The following is a 17,604-nucleotide window of genomic DNA, read 5'->3' as shown; positions in this document are numbered from 1 at the left end:
TTTGCTCCTGCTCCCTAGCCTGTTCTTGTCCGGAGATAAAATGTGTAACTTTCATGACTGTAGAACCAATAGAATGTGCCTTTTTTCACACACCCAAAATGTCTTTTGCAGTCCTTTAAGTGCCTGGAAGAACCGTGGGCTCAGCAGTCCTTTGCGCCAGGCCCTTCTAACCCCAGGCACTCAGGTGAGACTCTGACTCTGTGAGGTCTGACTCCCTCCTCAGCTTCCAGGGCTTCTCCTTGGTAGCCTCAACCAGCAGAGCAAAGGGAGCCAGGGTTCTTGACACAGAGGGCGCTCAGCCTGCATACCTCCATTACCGTGCTGGCACGGGGCCTCAGACCTTCCTGAGGAACAGAGAAACACCGAGCTGCACCAGAGTCTGACAAAACCCACCCTCTACAGCACCCATCTCCCTCCCTTTTATTTCGTGGCACTAATGAGAGACATGTGTTTTAACAAACTTTTTTTTATTAGAAAAGTAAAAAACATTGCATAGGTCTTAATACTTGAACATCAAGTGTATTCATGAACAGCGAGTATCTTCATGTAAACAGTTCTAGATGGAAGATCCAGATGGTACTCCTCTGGGGGAGGGGTGCCAGCCCCTACCCCAATCAGCCCCATCCCCTCACAGCTCAACCCTTTAGTACACATCCAAGGATGGGCCACACACAGCTCCCAGGTGTATTTATTCTTCAAGTGTCAAAGATCCCCAAGTGATCCTAACACCCACCCCTTTCCTACTCTTACATTCATGCGTCTGTAAGATAGCTGCCTCGAACAGGTCAGTAGTGAAGCTATGATCAAAAAACAAAAACAAAGAACCAAACATTTGGGCCCTTCAGACCATGAGATACACGAATCACCTCGATGACCTCCCCCCCTCCCACCAGGGCCAGCTATGGTGAAACACACATCCCTCGAAGAGGCCAGAGCAGCCCAGCTGCTCTCCCGGCTCTGTCACACCACTGTTGCCTTAACTGTCAGTAACAGTAAAAATAACTGGGTACATGCTACATACACATCCAGTCAGAAGCCTGGTTGGCCCCTAAGCCTTTGTTCATGCTACAGTACTGAGGGGCAGTGCGTGCCTCCAACTGGGAGCCACCAGCTCACACCTCAGTGAGCTTCCTAGGGAAACACTGTGTTCCCCCCACCTTGACTTTTCTACCCTCAGGTGGCTGTTGTCAGTTTTCTAAGGGCAGGCACCAGTCCCTCAGCCTCTGCTTGCCCCCCACCCCAAAAGTTCAAAATTGTCTCTGACATGGGGGCGTTATCGGCCCCCCAGGCCCAAGTTCAACACTCCTCGATGAGAAGTTGCTCCGAGCTGTACAGTTTCTTCTTGATTACTCTGAAGCCAGTGCTCAGCGTCAGGGACTGGCTGAAGCCAGGGACGAAGGGAGAGTTGGCAGAGCTAAACAACCCCTGGATCTTGGGCCAGAGGCGTGAGTCCAGGCGCAGCACGAGGGTCAGCTGGAAGGTGGGCACCAGGCTGGGGTCGAGGGCCAGTTGCCCCACGCTGTGGCAGCTCTTGCCCTGCTCTACGCAGACGTCCAGCAGCGCCCCTCGCAGGCCGCACGGCTCGCTGTAGGCCAGGCGCAGTAGTTCTTTGCCCACCTGGCTCACCAGCTGACCCGGCATCAGCAGGCGCGCGGGGCGCCGCGAGCCCAGTCGGGCCTGGGCCAGGCTCTCCTGCAGCAGCTGCATCAGGCTGGCACACAGGTGCTCATCCTCGGGATCGCTGAGCAGCTCGAAGTCGGGCAGGGACACCCCATCCAGGTATGCAGAGTCTGCAAGGGAAAGCAATAGGGGAGGATTAGGTAAGAGAAGCTCCAAACGGGGGAAGTGCTGTTTCGCTAAGAAACCAGCACTTGTTCCCACTCCGTGCCTCAGTTTATGCCCCATGATAGTACCCTATACCTCAATTCCTCTCCTCTGCTTGCCCCCTTCCGCAATCCGGATTCTGATGGGATAGGAAGTCTAGGTGGGCTTTGACTCCTAGCGCGGTGTTTCCTCACCTCCCCGGCCCTTCTACTCGCGTCCGGCTCCTGCCTACCGCTTACCTTCCTCCGGCCCAAAGCCACTGTTGCTGCTGTCCAGGGATTCGCAGTCCGAGCTCTCCAGGCTCCCGCAGCGGCCGAGTCCTTCTTCTCGGGCCGCCGACCCCCACGCTGAGCGCGGCGGCTGATTTGGGGTGGGAGTTCGGGACAAGGACGAGGACGAAGAGGACGACGAGAAGCGATCCCAAAGGCTAGGCATAGTGAGGATGGACGCCAGGGCGTCTGCCGATGAGCTCAGGGTGCTGGAGCTCAGAAGACGCTTTAAGAGAAAAGCGGTTCAGATTGGGCGTCAGTCTGGGGGCTGGATCAGACAGAGCGCTAAGACCCCCACGGCCGAGGCCTCTCGGCTCAACGATCAGCATAAACAGAAGGGACACTCACCAGTTACTGCGGTCAGCGAGGACTGCTGGGACAAGTGCGTACTGCCGCTTGAATGAGTGCGCGAACTGGTGCCAAGCCCCGAGCTCTGCCCAGACCTGTCCCTTCTACCCACCCGCACCTCCCCCTAGGCCTGCCGCGGTCCCTAGCACCAGCGCCGAGAGACCTATAAGGGCTAGTGCAGAGAGGCCACACCCCTTCCGCGAGGCGGCCCAATCCAGACCCGGGAGTGTGGCCCACCTCGGCCAATGGGCTTCAGGCGCACGTTCGCAACGTTCTCTCCTGCCCAGTGACAGCCGCCTGGCCCCGCCCCCGTTGAGCCCCAGAACGCTCGGGGACGAACCCCCGAGCCGCGGCCACGCCCCCTTTCTGGAAGGGATCTGTGGCGGCTGCAGCTGCCAAGGTCCCCGAGGGCGCTCGCGGCAGGGGAGGATCAAGGAAAGACTTGTTTATTATACGGTCGTATTTCTGATGGAGGGGGTAGGCCGCAGCCGCGGGGGGAAGAAGCAGGGGAACTTGAGGGGGCAAGAGGCAAGGAAAACGGTTGCACCCAGCGTCTGAGAACCTGCGAGCTACAGGCACAATTGGGTGCCCGGCTGGATACTCGTGGGACGGCGGTGCGGGAGCAGACGTTAATCCAGCCGGCTCTCGCACACGTACCCCACGCTAACCTTGCCTTACGAAAGGACTGGGGGTGGGGTGCAAAGACTGGGCTGCTCCGGGCACCGTTCTCCCTCTTCCCGGCCGCCCCACCTGCCCGCCCGCCTATTACTCTCCAGCCCCAGGGGATGGACTAATGCGGGGGCCAGGGTCCGTGCCCGGAATGTGAGCCTGGTCCCCAAACAGTGTCCGCTCCTTCCAGCTGCCTACAAGAAGAGGGTTTGGGAAATGTGGTTAAAGCAGTATTGATGGGCCCGGGTTCCTAGCGCTTGGTTCTTGAGCTGGGAACTGACTCTCATCATAGAGACACACAGACCCACCCGCGTGCCCGATGGACCGACTGCGGTGCGGCTGTCTCTCCAGTCCGCAGCGGCGAGAGAACCCAAGGCGTCTGCTGGGTCCTAGCGCCCGTCCTCACCAAAACGCTTTGTGTAAAAGACCCGGAGAGTTGCATCAGGATCAAGGACCTAGATCTCCAGAAAAAGCCCCGGAGAGCAATCGCCATTCCCTGTTTCGTCATTCAGGCGGTGCCACAGAAAATGTGACCCGACGGCGGTAATATAGAAAACTAACAGAGATTGCTGACGGTGAGAAGAGGTTCTGACAGATTCGACCTTTATTTACTTAAGAGATTTATCAATCTGGGACACAGAATCCTGATGGAAGAGAAAACCAAACTTACATCAGACGCTCCCGTGCCGGGGCGGGCCAGAGCCTAACCAGATCAGACTGGCGGGCCTCGCTTCCGGGCAGACTTGTGCGACCAAAGACACTCGCCACTGGAGTAGTCAGGCCGCTGCCATCCACACACCCCGCTCCCATTAAAAAAAAAAAAAAAAAGACTGACCCGTGGGTCTTCCGGGTAAACCAAGACTTAAAACTGTAAACGATCAGAATTCAAACCCTGCACCCCATCAGCTTCCAGCAGATGAGAGAACCATCTCTGGAGACAAATTCATGGATAAAAAAGAAATCAGATGACTCAGATTAGGAGATACCTTAAAGACTGCTGCAAAATAGAATAGTCTTTTGGCTGCCAGAGCTTTCGAGGCCTCCACACTGGCCCTTTCTTCCTATTCTTCCAGCTCCAGTAACTTGCTGGGAGCCTTAAAGACAACAGTTGGGTGAAGTGCTTGGAAGACTGAGGGGAGATGACATCCTCTTGAAATTACCCTTTACTGAGGTGAAAAGAAAAGAGTTGGGGTGACCTATATGGGTGTGTCTTTCTGTCACTCAGAGTAAAGATCAGGGAATTAGTTTATCAAGACCGTTCTCTCCTCCCAGGCTGACTGGACTGGGGAGACAGCAAGAGACAGAGTGGTTTTCTTCTCTCTCCCCCATTCCCTGCATGAAAAAACATTCTGAAAAATGTGGAACACTAATCTATGAAAAATAGAGGTTTTGTAAGCAAAAGAATCCAGAGTTATTCTAGAAAGGTCAGTTTACTAGGAATCATTCATTCATTCAATAAATAGCCATCATGGAAGTAGTGTGTTGTGGAGCCATATACTGTGTGCCAAGCACCTTTTTTCATTCACTGTCTCATTCTGTTAATAAAACAGCTTAAAACACACACACACACACACACACAGCTTTTTATAATTGGAAAGGGTTATGTTAAATGAGCACTGGATAATTTTGTTTCTTAAAAAAAAAAAACTCCATTAATGTTGTCTCATTGTTTTCAAAAAGTGATGAAAAAAGGACAGGCAGTCTTAACCTTAAAGGTTTTTCCCTTGTAGGAGAGAGTAGGCTATAGGGTAAAAGACCACCCAGGAGGAGGCCTAGCTGCAGGGGGATGAGGGTGGAGGGCAAAATGGCTTCTCCACTGACATTCTTCACCCATACTGTTGTCTGTTAGGAGAACCTTTGGATCTAAAGGGGAGTTTCTTAACAACCCCTCTGAGGGGCCTGGTTGAAGGGTCTTGGTTCATGCTGTGAGGTGAAGGGTCCTGTGAGGTGAAGGGCAGGATCCCTTCCCCAAGGCAGTGGCTGGAAAGACATTGTTACCATCTCACATACTGAAACAGATGGGATGAAGGGGGACCCCAAAAGGTGGTACTTGCAGGAAGGAGACAGCTACATCTCCTAGCTTCTGAGCCAGGCCTCTTCAGAGCCTTTAAAGATCCTATGAACCCCGCATTTGGTGTGCTTCTCTCCCTCTCAGGCCTAGGCTGGCTGCTGGTCAGGCTTGCCTGGACATGTTTCCACCAGCAGATTTTGAGACCAGCTCTGGCATCCCATCCTCCAGGAAGACCTCCCCAGCTGGTGAATCCAATTCACCATCCCTTAGATGCCCCTCCTTGGGTCATCCTTGCACCTCATGCGCATCTCTGTTAATAACTGTTTCCACTTTAGTTTTCTCACTGGACTATGAGCTTCTTAAAGGTGGTGTTCTTCCCTCTCTCTCTCGTTTTTTTTTGGCCACACAGAATCTTAGTTGCCTGAACAGGGATCTAACCTGTACCCCCCTCTATGGGACAGCAGAGCCTTAGCCACTTGGACCATCAGGGAAATCCCTGTTCTACTCAACTTTCAGTGTAAAGCACATAGTAGAGGCTCAGTAAATACTCCTTGGATGAACAAATGAATTAATGGATAAAGCAAGAAGGTGGATTCTCTGAGAACCGCAGGCCTACATTTGGATTTTCATGATCTGGTGGACTTTGGGGTAGGCCTTCAGAAGAACTGCTTGCTACCTTTCTATCCCATTTCTGACAAGTGCTGCCAAAAGTGTTGGATGTATCCGAATATTTCCCTTCTTCCTTTGCTCAGGTCTAGCAGCGGGGCTTCCAAGATAACCTAATTCTTTCAGTTGGAGTACAGTCGGCAACCCCAGGAAGCTGGGGAGAGAGGTGCATTGTGGGAAACGCACACATTGTCAGAGAGGGCTGACTTGTGGGAAATCTTTTAAAGCAATTTGTACTTTCCTTTCGAGTGCCTTAAAAAAACTTAAAAAAAATTTTTTTTTATTGAGATGAAATTCAAATATAAAATGAAACTTTTTAAAGTGCACAAGTCACTGGCATTTAATGTGTGCACATGCTGTGCCCTCACCACCTCCGTCCATTCTACAATATCTTGATCATCCCAAAGGAGACCCTGAGCTCACCAAGCAGTCACTCTCTTCTACTTTTGAAGTTTATATTCCTGTGTTGGTGGTAGTACGGATGTCCCTTTGCACAACTCCAGAGGGCATTGTTAACCATTCAAGTCTGTGCATTTACATGTGTCTTCTGGGGAAAGCACGCCTAACATAGACACAGTGTGCAACATGGAATCTGCGCCAAGCGACCCTGAAAGGGAGATGGCTGAACTCCCAGCAGCAATGGGCTAAGTGTCACATCCCCTGTGACTCAGGCCTCTGGAGTTGGTAACCAGGTCCCAAGTCCCAGTCTCTGTGGCCAGGGCCCTGCCCATGCAGACACTCCGCATCTTCCCAGGCTCTGCTGTCTTCCCGTAGGACCCACAGCAGCCTGCAATTTAAAGTCAATGAGCACTCACCCCTTGGCCACCTGCCCCTCCCTGTTCTGGTGGTTTCTGTCCTGCGCACAGGTTCCCAGGGCCTCAGTCTGGCAAGTTGCTCCAGTCGGGTTTGGGGAGTTTAACCAGATCTTGGGGTGGGAGTGTGGTTCTTGGAACCCCAGAATTCAGGATGGGAACCCCTGAAGGCCAGCTGGCATGCCTGTGTGGCTGTGCTTGGGGCGCCTCCACAGCCCTTTGGAAGCATGTCATTGAGGGGAGTGGAGGAGGCTGGAGGAGAGTGGGGGGTAGGGAGAGGGTGGAGCGGTGGTGGGAGGTGGGGACAATGAAGCCAGCAGAAGTGTTCCCAGGACTTCTGTGGCTTTTTTACTTGAAAAACAAACAACTTGGTCAAAATAGCAAGATTATAAGTGCACCTGGTTTACTAGGAGGGCTGTGAAAAGCTGTTGACAGCTGAGGACTACCGTAGGATTTTAACTGTGCTGTTGGAGGGATAATTAAAAATTCAGTGAGGAATCTTTTTGCAAATAAAGCTACTTTTTGAAATGGAAATACTGACAATACATTGTATTATGCAGCCTTTCAAAGAAGCTTTTGAATTGTATTATCTACTTATACCCAGAGGAATGAACATAATACCATTCTACAGAGGAGCAAATTGAGGCCCAGAGTGAGTGTCCTATAATCTTTCCATCAACTAGTGGCTTTTAAGCCTGATTGATAATTAGAATCTTCTGTGGAACTTGTAAATCATAGAGTCCCACCTCCCCAGCCCCCATTCTGATTTGGTAGGTCTGAATGGGACCCTTTTGTACAAAACCTCCTCGGGAGGTCTTGATGCTCTTGTTTAGTTGGGATGTCTGCGAACTGAGGACTGACTTCTCAGGAAGAAGGGTAGGCCCTGGAAGGAACACTGGGTTGGCTCCCCAGCCTCTCTGTGGGTGGGGGGTGGGTTCGGGGTTGGTGAAATGGCAGACAGCTATGGCGAGTAGGCCTACTTGTGGCAATGGTGAGCTCACAGGCAGCCAGTTCTGCTGGGCTCCCAGGTTTCACAGGAAGCCATTTCCTCTGGGGACAGGACAAAGGGCCGAGGGAACCCCAGGAAAGGCTGGCTTGTTAAACCACCATGACAAAGGCGGAGGATAGCCTGAGGCTCCTGCAAGAATTCAGGTTACCCGTTGCACTGATGAAAGTCCTGACGGCCTACCAGACCTCACTGCTCCCCTCCTCGTCTCCCATGCAGCCAGAATTGCCCATGGGACCCAGACTCCAGGCACTGTCTCTTTTCTCACTGACACACTGCACTGCTTCTCAGGAAGGAATCCCATCTGCGGGGTCAGCTTTTGGCCAGCTTCCCAGAATCCCTCTCCCATCCTAGCATCTGAACTCTTATGAGAAAAGAAAATAGTGAAGTGGAGGGAGGGTGAGGCAACACCCCTCTCCAGTTAGTACCCAAAACTGCTTTCTGAGGCAAGCCCAGGTCCTATGAAGGGACAAGAGTCAGCTGACCCCAATTCAGGCCATTTGGCTGCTAAGGATGAATAGGGTACTGGGCTGTGGCCTGAAGCAGCCCCTAGGAAGCATAATGTCTTTGAAACTCAGTATTTTCATTACAAAGTATCATTTTATTTTATTACTTTTATTACAAATAATATAATCTTGCATTCTATTTTATATTTTATCTGTGTAGGGGAATTTGTGTTAATTTTAGTAGCAAACTTTAAAATGACTTAATATTAAATTTCTTAATCTTCCCTGCCCCCACAAAAACCCTTTTTAACAAAAGATTCACTGCGTTTATCCTGTGGCTTCATATACTGCTGGGGATTTTCATACCCCAGTTTTGAAAACCCAGAACTAGAGAGTCTCAAAGGCCTATTCAAGCGCCACAAAGATCATAACAAAGAAAAAAAAAAGATTTAAATTCTATGGAGCTCCTTTTCTAAAACTCCCAGGCCTGACCTGTAGGGTGGTGGACCATCTGGAGGAGGCCTGCCAGAGAAGGTAGAAACAGACGTCCCAGTTCAGTCCTTTCAGTGTGCTTGCTTTTTGAGGGTTTCCAATTGCCATATATCAAAGGCGGGAGGCGGGGTCAGGTTGGGCTTTGTTCCCTCAAGCTGGGGGGTGGAGTAGGGGTGGGGGATGACCAGGGTGATCAGAAGCTGCTACCCTGGGGACAGCCTGAATCTGGGCTTGCTGCCTGCCTGGGAAGTAAAATGAGCTCACCCCCTCTACCCCCGCTGCTACACACACACACAAGAAAAGAGAGACCTCTGGGTACCCCCTAAGGGGCTGAGGTGAGGTGAGCACGGCTAGATTAATACTCAGCAGAGAGAGAAGTCAGTCCTCCACTCTCAGGATTCTTCTTCATGGAGTGAGTGAATCTTAAAATCTTTGAATGTTAGGGCCTGCAGCCCCAGGGAAAGTGCCTCTTTTAGGAACCCCCTCCCCACTTTACGGATAAGGAACCAAGCTGGAGAGCAGGGAGCCTCATGAGTTCTCCTAGCAATTAGGCCTTATTCAATCTTCAAGAACTTTCTTTTCCCAGGCTTGTAACCCCTTCCTGGCTCCTGTCAAGTTTCTTAACTTCCCTCAGAATTGCGGCTTTTCTCTCTAGTGGCCTTAGTAGCCAAAGGCTTGAAAAACTCAGGTCTGTGCAAAAAGGCAACCACCCAGGGTCTGCATCCTGGGTCTTTGTCTGGAACTCCTTGGCTTGCTGGTGATGACAGCTGCCAGTTCCACCTGGCAACACTGCCACCTCCTCACAAAGATCTTTGACCTTTCTGGAACTCCTTATGGTTTTAAAAACACTCATATCTTTAGCATCTTCGTAACTCTGTCAATAAAAACAACTTTTATTTGCGTAGTGTAGACAGGACAGGCCTCATCAGTGTCATTTTACAGATGAGAAAACAGGCTTGGATAGAGGCAGGGACTTGCCTAAGGTCACATAGCCAGTCGGCAGACTGGAGCCATGACTCTAGATCTAGGCTCATTTCCTTGATTCCAAGCCCCTGACTGATACTCTTAGTTGTGAGCCAAAGGAGACTGCATTGCTGGGAAAGGGGTCAGTACACGCTGGGGACACATGGTGTAGAACAGGTGGAGTGAACACCTGGAGTCGACATGGTGTTGTTGACAAAAAACTTTCTCTGCTGGTTTGGCTCTTATTTTATCTGATGAGGCTCTTCCTCCCCCTGCAGAATTCAGCAGGGCCCAGCAGTGCTGACTCAATGGCAAAACAGTGTCGCCCAAGGGATCACCTTCAGCTAAACAACCTCAAGCCCAGAAGTGACAGTGATTCTGTCACGTTCCCCCATCCCAGCATCCTCCCTGAGAGCTCTGGTCTCCTCTAGGAAGGCCCATCTGTGAAGTGGTGCGCTGAGGGGTCTCTCCCTGCCCCATCTGTTCCTCTTGTAACCCACAAAGGACAGTTTGACAGAGGAAGCTAGAAGCCATGGCTCAATCTTTTTGTACTTAAAAATCAAAGGCAGAGAAACACACACACACAAATCTAGACCTCTAGATTCTGCTCTGGGAAGAGGTGAACTTAAGAGCTGAATTGACTTCCCTAGAGCTGAACCGACTTCCCTGCTGTGATTGGTCTGCAGTGGGGGCCAGCGGGATGGGGGAAGGGAAGACCCTTCCTCCCTCTCCTTTCCCCTCCCACCCCCTACCCTCAACCGAGGTGCGCCCTCTGGGGAGTCTGGCAGTGGAGGTGACAGATGCTGAGCAGCTGACTGGGGAGGGGGTGTCCATCTCCACGGACCCCTTGGTGTGTGCTGAGGGGAACGGGGACGTGACTTGGAGAACGTGTGCGTGGGGGACGAGGAGAGGGGAGGAGGGAAAGTGAGACAGGGGAGGAGGGCCGGGCCAGTGATAGCTCCGCCCACTGCGGGGGGAAAGGAAGGGGATGACTCCTACCGTCTTACAGGAAGGCGGCCGGGCTGCGGAGATGCTGAGCTCAGCGCTACGGCCGTTGGGCTGCTGGGTGGGGGCAGGGCGAGGGGCCGGCCCCTCTCTCGGTGAGGGCAGAAGAGCGGGGAGAGAGGGAGGGCGGAGAGGCTGAGGAGGCCCTCACAACCCTGAGGCTGTAACTCTCCTCCGACCGGGTCTGCTAACAAAGCGGTCTCTGTTGGGGTAGGGGAGGCCTTCTGGGTTGCGCACAGAACCCTTATGAGGGTGGGCGGGGGAGTGTTTGTGAGTTACCACCCTACACCCCGACTTAGGTGCAAGAATTCATGGCAGAGGCCGAGCGCTTGTGCCCTCTGACCCCAGGATTTGTTCGATGGAAGGAGCGCACGGAGAAGTGCCTGCTCCTGTAGGGCTGCAGGTCAGAACTGCCCGGGCCAACTCCAGCCCATGCAGGAAGGGACTTTTATTTAAGGTAACCTTATAAAAAAGCAGGGAAGGTCAGCTTGGGAGAGGAGCGAAGAAAACTTTGGACCCACTTGGCACAAATGGTTACCTAGGTCAAATGGGTGGGTGGCTGGCTATTTTTGAGCTGACCTACATACCTATTTGCCTTTTTATCTTTTTATTATCACACGTGGTTATTATGGGAGCTTTTCCTTAGTACTCGGTGCTGCATTTACTGAGGGCTGCACAATGAGGCTTGTTTGTCATTCTCCCAGAAAGTTTTAAGAGTCTCTGGCCCCAGGAAAGGACATCAATAGGCCAGCAGAAGCTTCACTAAGTTGCTTCTCAAAGGAGCAGGATCTGAACCCAGATGCACCAGTCCAGAGACAATTAGCCTTGGAGGCCAGGAATAACATTCAGATTTGACAGCAATGTCCCTGAGTTTTGCCCAGGCTGGTTTAAAAGCTCCCTCAGCCTGGGCCTCATTGCTTGCCAAAGTTGACCCGTGGTGCTACAGCCCCACACTGGCAGGTGAGGCTTCTTCCCTTTACAGGTGGAGAAAATGAGGCAGAGACGAGTTGTGGACAGAACTTGATTTGGGAGTTCCTGCTTTGTTTGTGGAGGTAACTTTGTTATCTTAAGGAGAAACAAGGAGAGCCTAGAACTATTTTACTATTGCTCTGCTTCCCACTACCTTTAGAGCAAGTCTGGCTCCATACCTCGGCCTCACAAACCTCCAGCTTGACTATCTCTAGCTGCATCTCCTTCCTGAAGCTAGGAGGGGAAAATCACAGATGGTTCTAATTACCTCTGAAATGCTCTTACATTTTCCATAAAGTACAGTATGCCTGGCTTTGTGTATACAGCCTTGCACAGTAATACGTATGTAGATGTGCAAAATATATACAGCCACATACAGTGGCTCACAAAGAACATCAGCAAAGTAAAAGCATATGATTTACAATATTTTTAATCACGCTAAAGAGAAACAGACATGTAGACTTGGAAGTGAGACTGGCAGAGGTAACATTTCTGTCTTCTCCCATCTGGTGCCCTCTCTGGGGCATGAAATCTTTGGCTCCCAGGAGGAGAATGGGGGATGCTTGCACTCCTTAAACTGCTCTTTTGTGCTTGGATTTTCTTCCAAGGCTGGTATAGTTGACTTTGCTCAGGTTCCCTGTGGGTTACTTTTCCTCTGTGAAGTCAAGTATCTTCCCTTCAGCTTGTTCCCATCTTCACACAGATTACCCTTCCCAGATCCCCTTCTAGCTCTTGTGATTCATACTCCAAGCTTGTCTCAGCTCCGGGCCCTCCAGGAGCCCTTTTTGAACACACTTGGAAAGTTCCACATTCCCTGGCTGGTGAGTGCAGGACAGCGAGTCCAGCCCAGAGCTGCCTGCCTGTGAAGCTAGTGCTCAGTTCTCAGAGCTGTGGATGAGCTGTGCTCTCTTCTCACCTGATGTATATTGAAATGATCCTCTCCTGGGCGTGATGCTCCATCAAGTTGTAAACTCCTTCAGAGGTCACCTATTTTAAATCTTTAAACACCTAACACCACAACTTGCCCCAACACACACACATATGTCCCTACCTCTGTATGTTAGCTACATATGGTATGTGCTCAGTAAGTATTTGGCCTGGGGAACTCTGCTACCACTGAGCTCTGATAGCGTGTCTTACTGTCACAGAAAGTTAAAACTGAAAGGGGGATTTCCCTTCTCATCAGCTGAGAAGAGTAAAGGGGAAGTGGCCTAGAATGGAAACCAGATCCCACGGTCTGCCAGCTTCACAGGCCCTCGCTCCTGGTGGCCCCCTCCCATCTCCTTGGTTGTTTCCTTTCAAAGCCCTCATCCCATATGTAATTATCCATGTATTTATCTGTGTGGATGTACAATGCCTTTCTTTCCCACTGAACTGCAAGCTCTGAGAGGCCGAGGTCTGCATCTGTTTCATCTCAGAGCTCCAGTGCCCGGCACAAGCCAGGGCCCCAGAGTTCTCAGCATACAAATATGAAAAAAGAAAATGAATATCCACGTGGCCTGAGAACCTCCTTCCACTTTCCCAGGGCAGCACTGAGATTGGCTCGAAAACTGCACAGTTGATAGGCTGTCCTTGTCACGACCTCTAAGGCTAACACCCTGTCTTGAGCTTAAGACCAAGGAGGAAAGATAAGACACCTCGTGTGTAACCCTAATGCAGGGAAGACAGCTGATCCAGGTATGATAGACTGGGTGTTGCAATCCGGCGGCGGTGTGGAAGGCAGATTGGAAGTTTGAGACCAGAGGCTGAGAGTCAGTTAGATAGTGACAGAAAAAACTGAAAACCCCCTTGAGTGTCTGTGGCAAATAGTTAAATAAGCTCCAAATCATGGAGCATTATGTGGATGTTAAAAAGAGTGAGGTCAGTTTTGGAAAAATGCCCAAGATATGTCGTTAGGTAAAAAGGACAAGTTGCAGAACAGTTTGTATCCTCTCATCTCATTCTGAAAGTAAAACAGAGGACGCTCCCCAGCAGACACACACTTAGATGTGCAGAGAAAACATCTAGAAGGATACTGTCCACAGAGGTTATCTCTGAGGGATGGAGGGGAGGAAGAGGCTTTTACTTTTTCACTTCATATCTTTTTTGTTTGTTTTTCAGGTTAAAAACTAAGGTTACCTTTATTTTGCTTTGTAGAGACATTGGAAATTGGATTTTTATCATGAGCTTGTATTACTCTCAAAGATTTTGGGGTTTTTTTTTTTTTTTGCTATTGAAGGACTGCTGATGGGGTTTGGGGTTAGACAGAGGTGGGGCAGAGCTGCGGCAGTGGAAACCCAGTGGGAAGGGGCCACTGACAAGATCTGGACAGAGGGAGGGAGGGTCTGGGACAGCTCTGTGGTTCCAGATGGGGAGAAGTGAGGATGGCTGTGGAGACGATTGTGGAAGCACGGGGCAGTGTAGGAAAGGCTCGTTCAAGGTGACTGACCTCCACAGTGCCTGTGACCCTGGGTAGGTGACAAGGAGCCCAAGGCCAGGAAACTAACATTTGGGAACAAGGGCAAGGAAAGGAAGAAGGTCGACCTTTAGGACCCTACGGATTCCTTGGCTGTTTCACCATCTTTGAGTACAGACCGTTCTTGCTGCAGCTCGGAAACAAATAGAGCAAGGAGGGGCCAAAACCAAAGGCAGCAGGAGGAGTGGTCTTCCACTGGCCGGTTGCGGGTGTGGCCTGGGTCTCTGCCCCACCCCCACCCCCACCCCCACCCCCGCCTGCTCTTGTGGGCACACGTCCAGGCTCTGGTGAAAGGTCAGGGCTTCTGGCCCCTTCTGGAGGCAAAGCAAAGGAAATCAGACTCGAATCAGGAGCAAAGGAAACCAGAACCCAGCTGTTCATGGGGAGATTGGGAAAGAGGGAGCTGAGTTGGGGCAGGAGAAGTTTCTTGGCTCAGATAAGCCCGTCAGAGCCTGGAGAAGGTCAAAGATGAGGAATGTTCTGTGATTTCTAAGACAGCAGCTCATTTATCCCGTGAACACTTGCTTGGAGCCTGAGTCCGGTGCTAGGGCTGCCACCGTGCACGCTGGGTACAGCCTCATCAGAGGGACTGTGTTTGGAGTCCCATCTCCACGTCTCCCTACAAACGTGCCTGTGAAAGGAAAGGGGCACTTTCACGGGCCTGTTCAGTCAGCACTCCAGCCCCTAAAGGAAGTGTTCTTTTACAAATCAAGAAACTGAGGCTGGGGAAGACAGTGCCTTGCCCCTGACCGCATGGTTAGGACGTGTTAAAACTGGGATTCGAACCTGGGTGTGCCTGTGTCCCACTTATAATTTGGTTGCTTGGAGCTCAGAACACATTTTCCCATCAAAATAATGCTGTAAGTGGTGGTTTGGTTGCCATAATGGCCTAGCTCACCCAGGGTATAGCTGGAATTAATTCTATGTTTCAGTGCGGTTGTGGATGAATCAGGCTTCTGTGGGCTAGCCTGGAAACCCACAGGAGAGGGAAAATGCATTTCAGGGTGTGCCCAGCTGGGAACTCTTGCCCTTACCATAGCGCCTGATTCAGGGCAGTCAGGGGATTGGTGGCTCAGGGAGCACTTGCTCATTTCCAGAGCTCTTCCAAGCCAGCCCTGGTGAGTTCTAGCTGTTCACTGGACGGGGCAGAGCACTGGGCAGGTTTGGGGTTTCTAAGACAGGGAGTGTTACGTGAGAATATGCACTGATTTTCAGACTCTGACCATCTTAGTCCTCTCCCTTCTTTCCTTACACTGCCTCTCAGCTTCCTGCAGTCATCTTTTATCTTCTTCCTCTAGGATGGATCCTGAAGACAAGATCTAGGATTTATTTTCACCACTAAATCTGATGTCTGTCTGTGAAGTATGTGGGCAATAATGACTGCACAGGGTTAGAAGTGATAGAGATCAGAGCAGCTGCTAAGAGAAGCAAGGATCCATCAAAGCTTCTAGAGTGACTTCAGGGAGAGCAATCACATATTCATTCAACAAACATTGGCTGTGGGTTTGCTGGTCAGTGTACTCTTTCCTTTCTTGGCACTTCTGTTGCCAAAAGAATCCTGGGAAGGACTGAACATGGGTCTCAAACCCAGAATCTTAGCATTGGAAGAAATCTTTTTCCAGATGGAAACTGCAGTCATTCATTAATTCAGGAAGGTCTGAGTGTCAGGCTAACTATTGAGAATACATAAATCCTGAAAATTGGGAAGTGACTTGCCCAGCATCTCAGCTCAGGGTCCCCATGCCTGGACCAATACCTGCCCTTTCAGGCCACTCTTGTGGCCTTTCTGCTTCAGGATATATCCCAGTCAGCTTTTACGATTCCTCTGATTTGGAGCCTAGAGCCTAGGGGAAGGCCAAAGGGAAGTAGCAGGATTCCTTTCTCATGGACAGTAACAACAGCTGGACTCTACCCTGAAGTGAGAACTAGATTTCCCACTGGTGGGGTTCTGAAGACAGAAGACATTTCTCAGTTCTTTCAGTGAGTCACCTGCTCTCTAAATTCAGGTCTTCACAAGTACTATTACCTCTGCTGGAAGCTCCCTTTCCCAGCCTCCTTCCTCTGGCTAATTCCTAACTCCCCTTTGGGTCTCAGTTTGAAGAGCTCTTCCTCAAGGACTTTTCTGGGCCCTCAGCGTCCTTAGGTCTCCCTGCTCTGCATGCAGTCACAGCACTCCTGACTTGCTCTAGGATAACCCTGGACCCTTGGAATTGTTCTTGCTTATTGAATGCGTTTCTTTCCAGAAGACTCTGATCTCTAGGAGGGGCCAACACCATGGCTGCCTTCCCTTTGTTTGTATGTTTGTTTTTAGCAATTGTGTGCCCTTTATCAATCAGTGCCTACTTAGTACACAGTAGGTGCTCAGTGTGCAGTTGGGAATGACTTTGCTCCATAGCTACAGGCTCGGCCTTCTTTCTGGTGAGAGATTTCCATTCAGGTCGTGAAGGTCGTCCAGCAACTGTTTACCAAGGACCGGCATACCCACAGGATACAAGGATGATTTGGAAAAAGAGGTTCACCGTCTGGAATTGACAATCCAGAACTCATTTTGAAAACTGTAAAAATCTCTTCTAACCAGAGTGCTTCCAGCCCCTCCTTAGGCCCCTTTCCTGCTCTACTGGCCCATTGATTCTTGGCTCCTTGGGCTGGGGCCCAGCATATTCCTCTGAGTTTCAAGACCTACCCAGGCCCAGAACAAGCCAGGCCTGCTGTGGGGCTTCACACAGGCTCCTGGTGGCAGGTCCAGGGAGCTGAGGCACAGAGCAGACAGCACTGGGCTCTCCAAGCTCCTCTGGACAGTGCCACACCACATGCCTAAGCCTTTAGTTGTTTTGGAGAATTTGTTAGGAAATCACCTTTTCATCAAATTCATCTGGAGAGAAACTTTGAGGGTAAAGGCTTACATTCATTTTAATGATTTGAAGTGCTGGTCTTAAAATAGTTATCCCTGAAGTGTCGGGTTTGCACAGCAAGTAAAAGACATTACTCTGCCAACAGAAGTCCATATAGTCAAGGCTATGGATTTCCCAGTGGTCACATATGTTTGTGAGATCTGGGCAGTAAAGAAGGCAGAGCATCAAAGAATTGATGCCTCTGAACTGTGGTGCTGGAGGAGACTCCTGAGAGTCCCTTGGACAGCAAGGGGATCAAACCTGTCAATCTTAAAGGAAATTCACCCTGCATACTCATTGGAAGGACTAATGCTGAAGCTGAAGCTCCAGTATTTTGGTCATCTGATGTGAACAGCCAACTCATTGGAAAACTCCCTGATGCTGGGGAAGATTGAGGACAGGAGAAGAGGGTGTCAGAGGATAAGATGGCTGGATGTCATCACTGATGCAGTGGACATGCACTTGGGCAAACTTTGGGAGATGGTGAGGGACAGGGAGGCCTGGCATGCTGCAGTCCATGTGGTCGCAAACAGTCTGACATGACTGGGCAACTGAAGAACAAAGTGTCAGGACATCTGGGTCCAAAAACCTTGAATTTCTGATTTTGGTTGTTCCTCCCAGTTTCCCAGAGCCTCAGCTTTGTCATCTGCAGGATGTTTTGTTGTGAGGAACATGAGATGTTACTACGTGGCAGTGCCAAGCAAGCTGAGGACGCTTCATGATGATCGGGAACATCAGTGCCCACAGTCTGGTCGTGGGGCCTCACACAGTAGGGAGG

General features: G+C 50.7%; 1 protein-coding gene across 1 annotated transcript; it reads right to left on the bottom strand.

Moving 5' to 3' along the window:
* Window positions 1-448: 448 nt before the first annotated feature.
* On the bottom strand, window positions 449-2,579 carry DDIT4 (DNA damage inducible transcript 4). Its single transcript, XM_027530630.1, has 3 exons — window positions 2,442-2,579; window positions 2,064-2,319; window positions 449-1,790 (listed from the first exon to the last, which is right to left on the bottom strand). The coding sequence occupies exons 2-3, from the start codon at window positions 2,257-2,259 to the stop codon at window positions 1,297-1,299; spliced, it is 690 nt and encodes a 229-aa protein (XP_027386431.1). The 5' UTR covers window positions 2,260-2,319; window positions 2,442-2,579; the 3' UTR covers window positions 449-1,296.
* Window positions 2,580-17,604: the final 15,025 nt, after the last annotated feature.

The sequence above is a fragment of the Bos indicus x Bos taurus genome, chromosome 28 (assembly GCF_003369695.1).
Source record: "Bos indicus x Bos taurus breed Angus x Brahman F1 hybrid chromosome 28, Bos_hybrid_MaternalHap_v2.0, whole genome shotgun sequence".
Taxonomy (NCBI): domain Eukaryota; kingdom Metazoa; phylum Chordata; class Mammalia; order Artiodactyla; family Bovidae; genus Bos; species Bos indicus x Bos taurus.
Note: the sequence above shows the minus strand (reverse complement) of the source record. Positions and strands in the feature narration are given on the sequence as shown.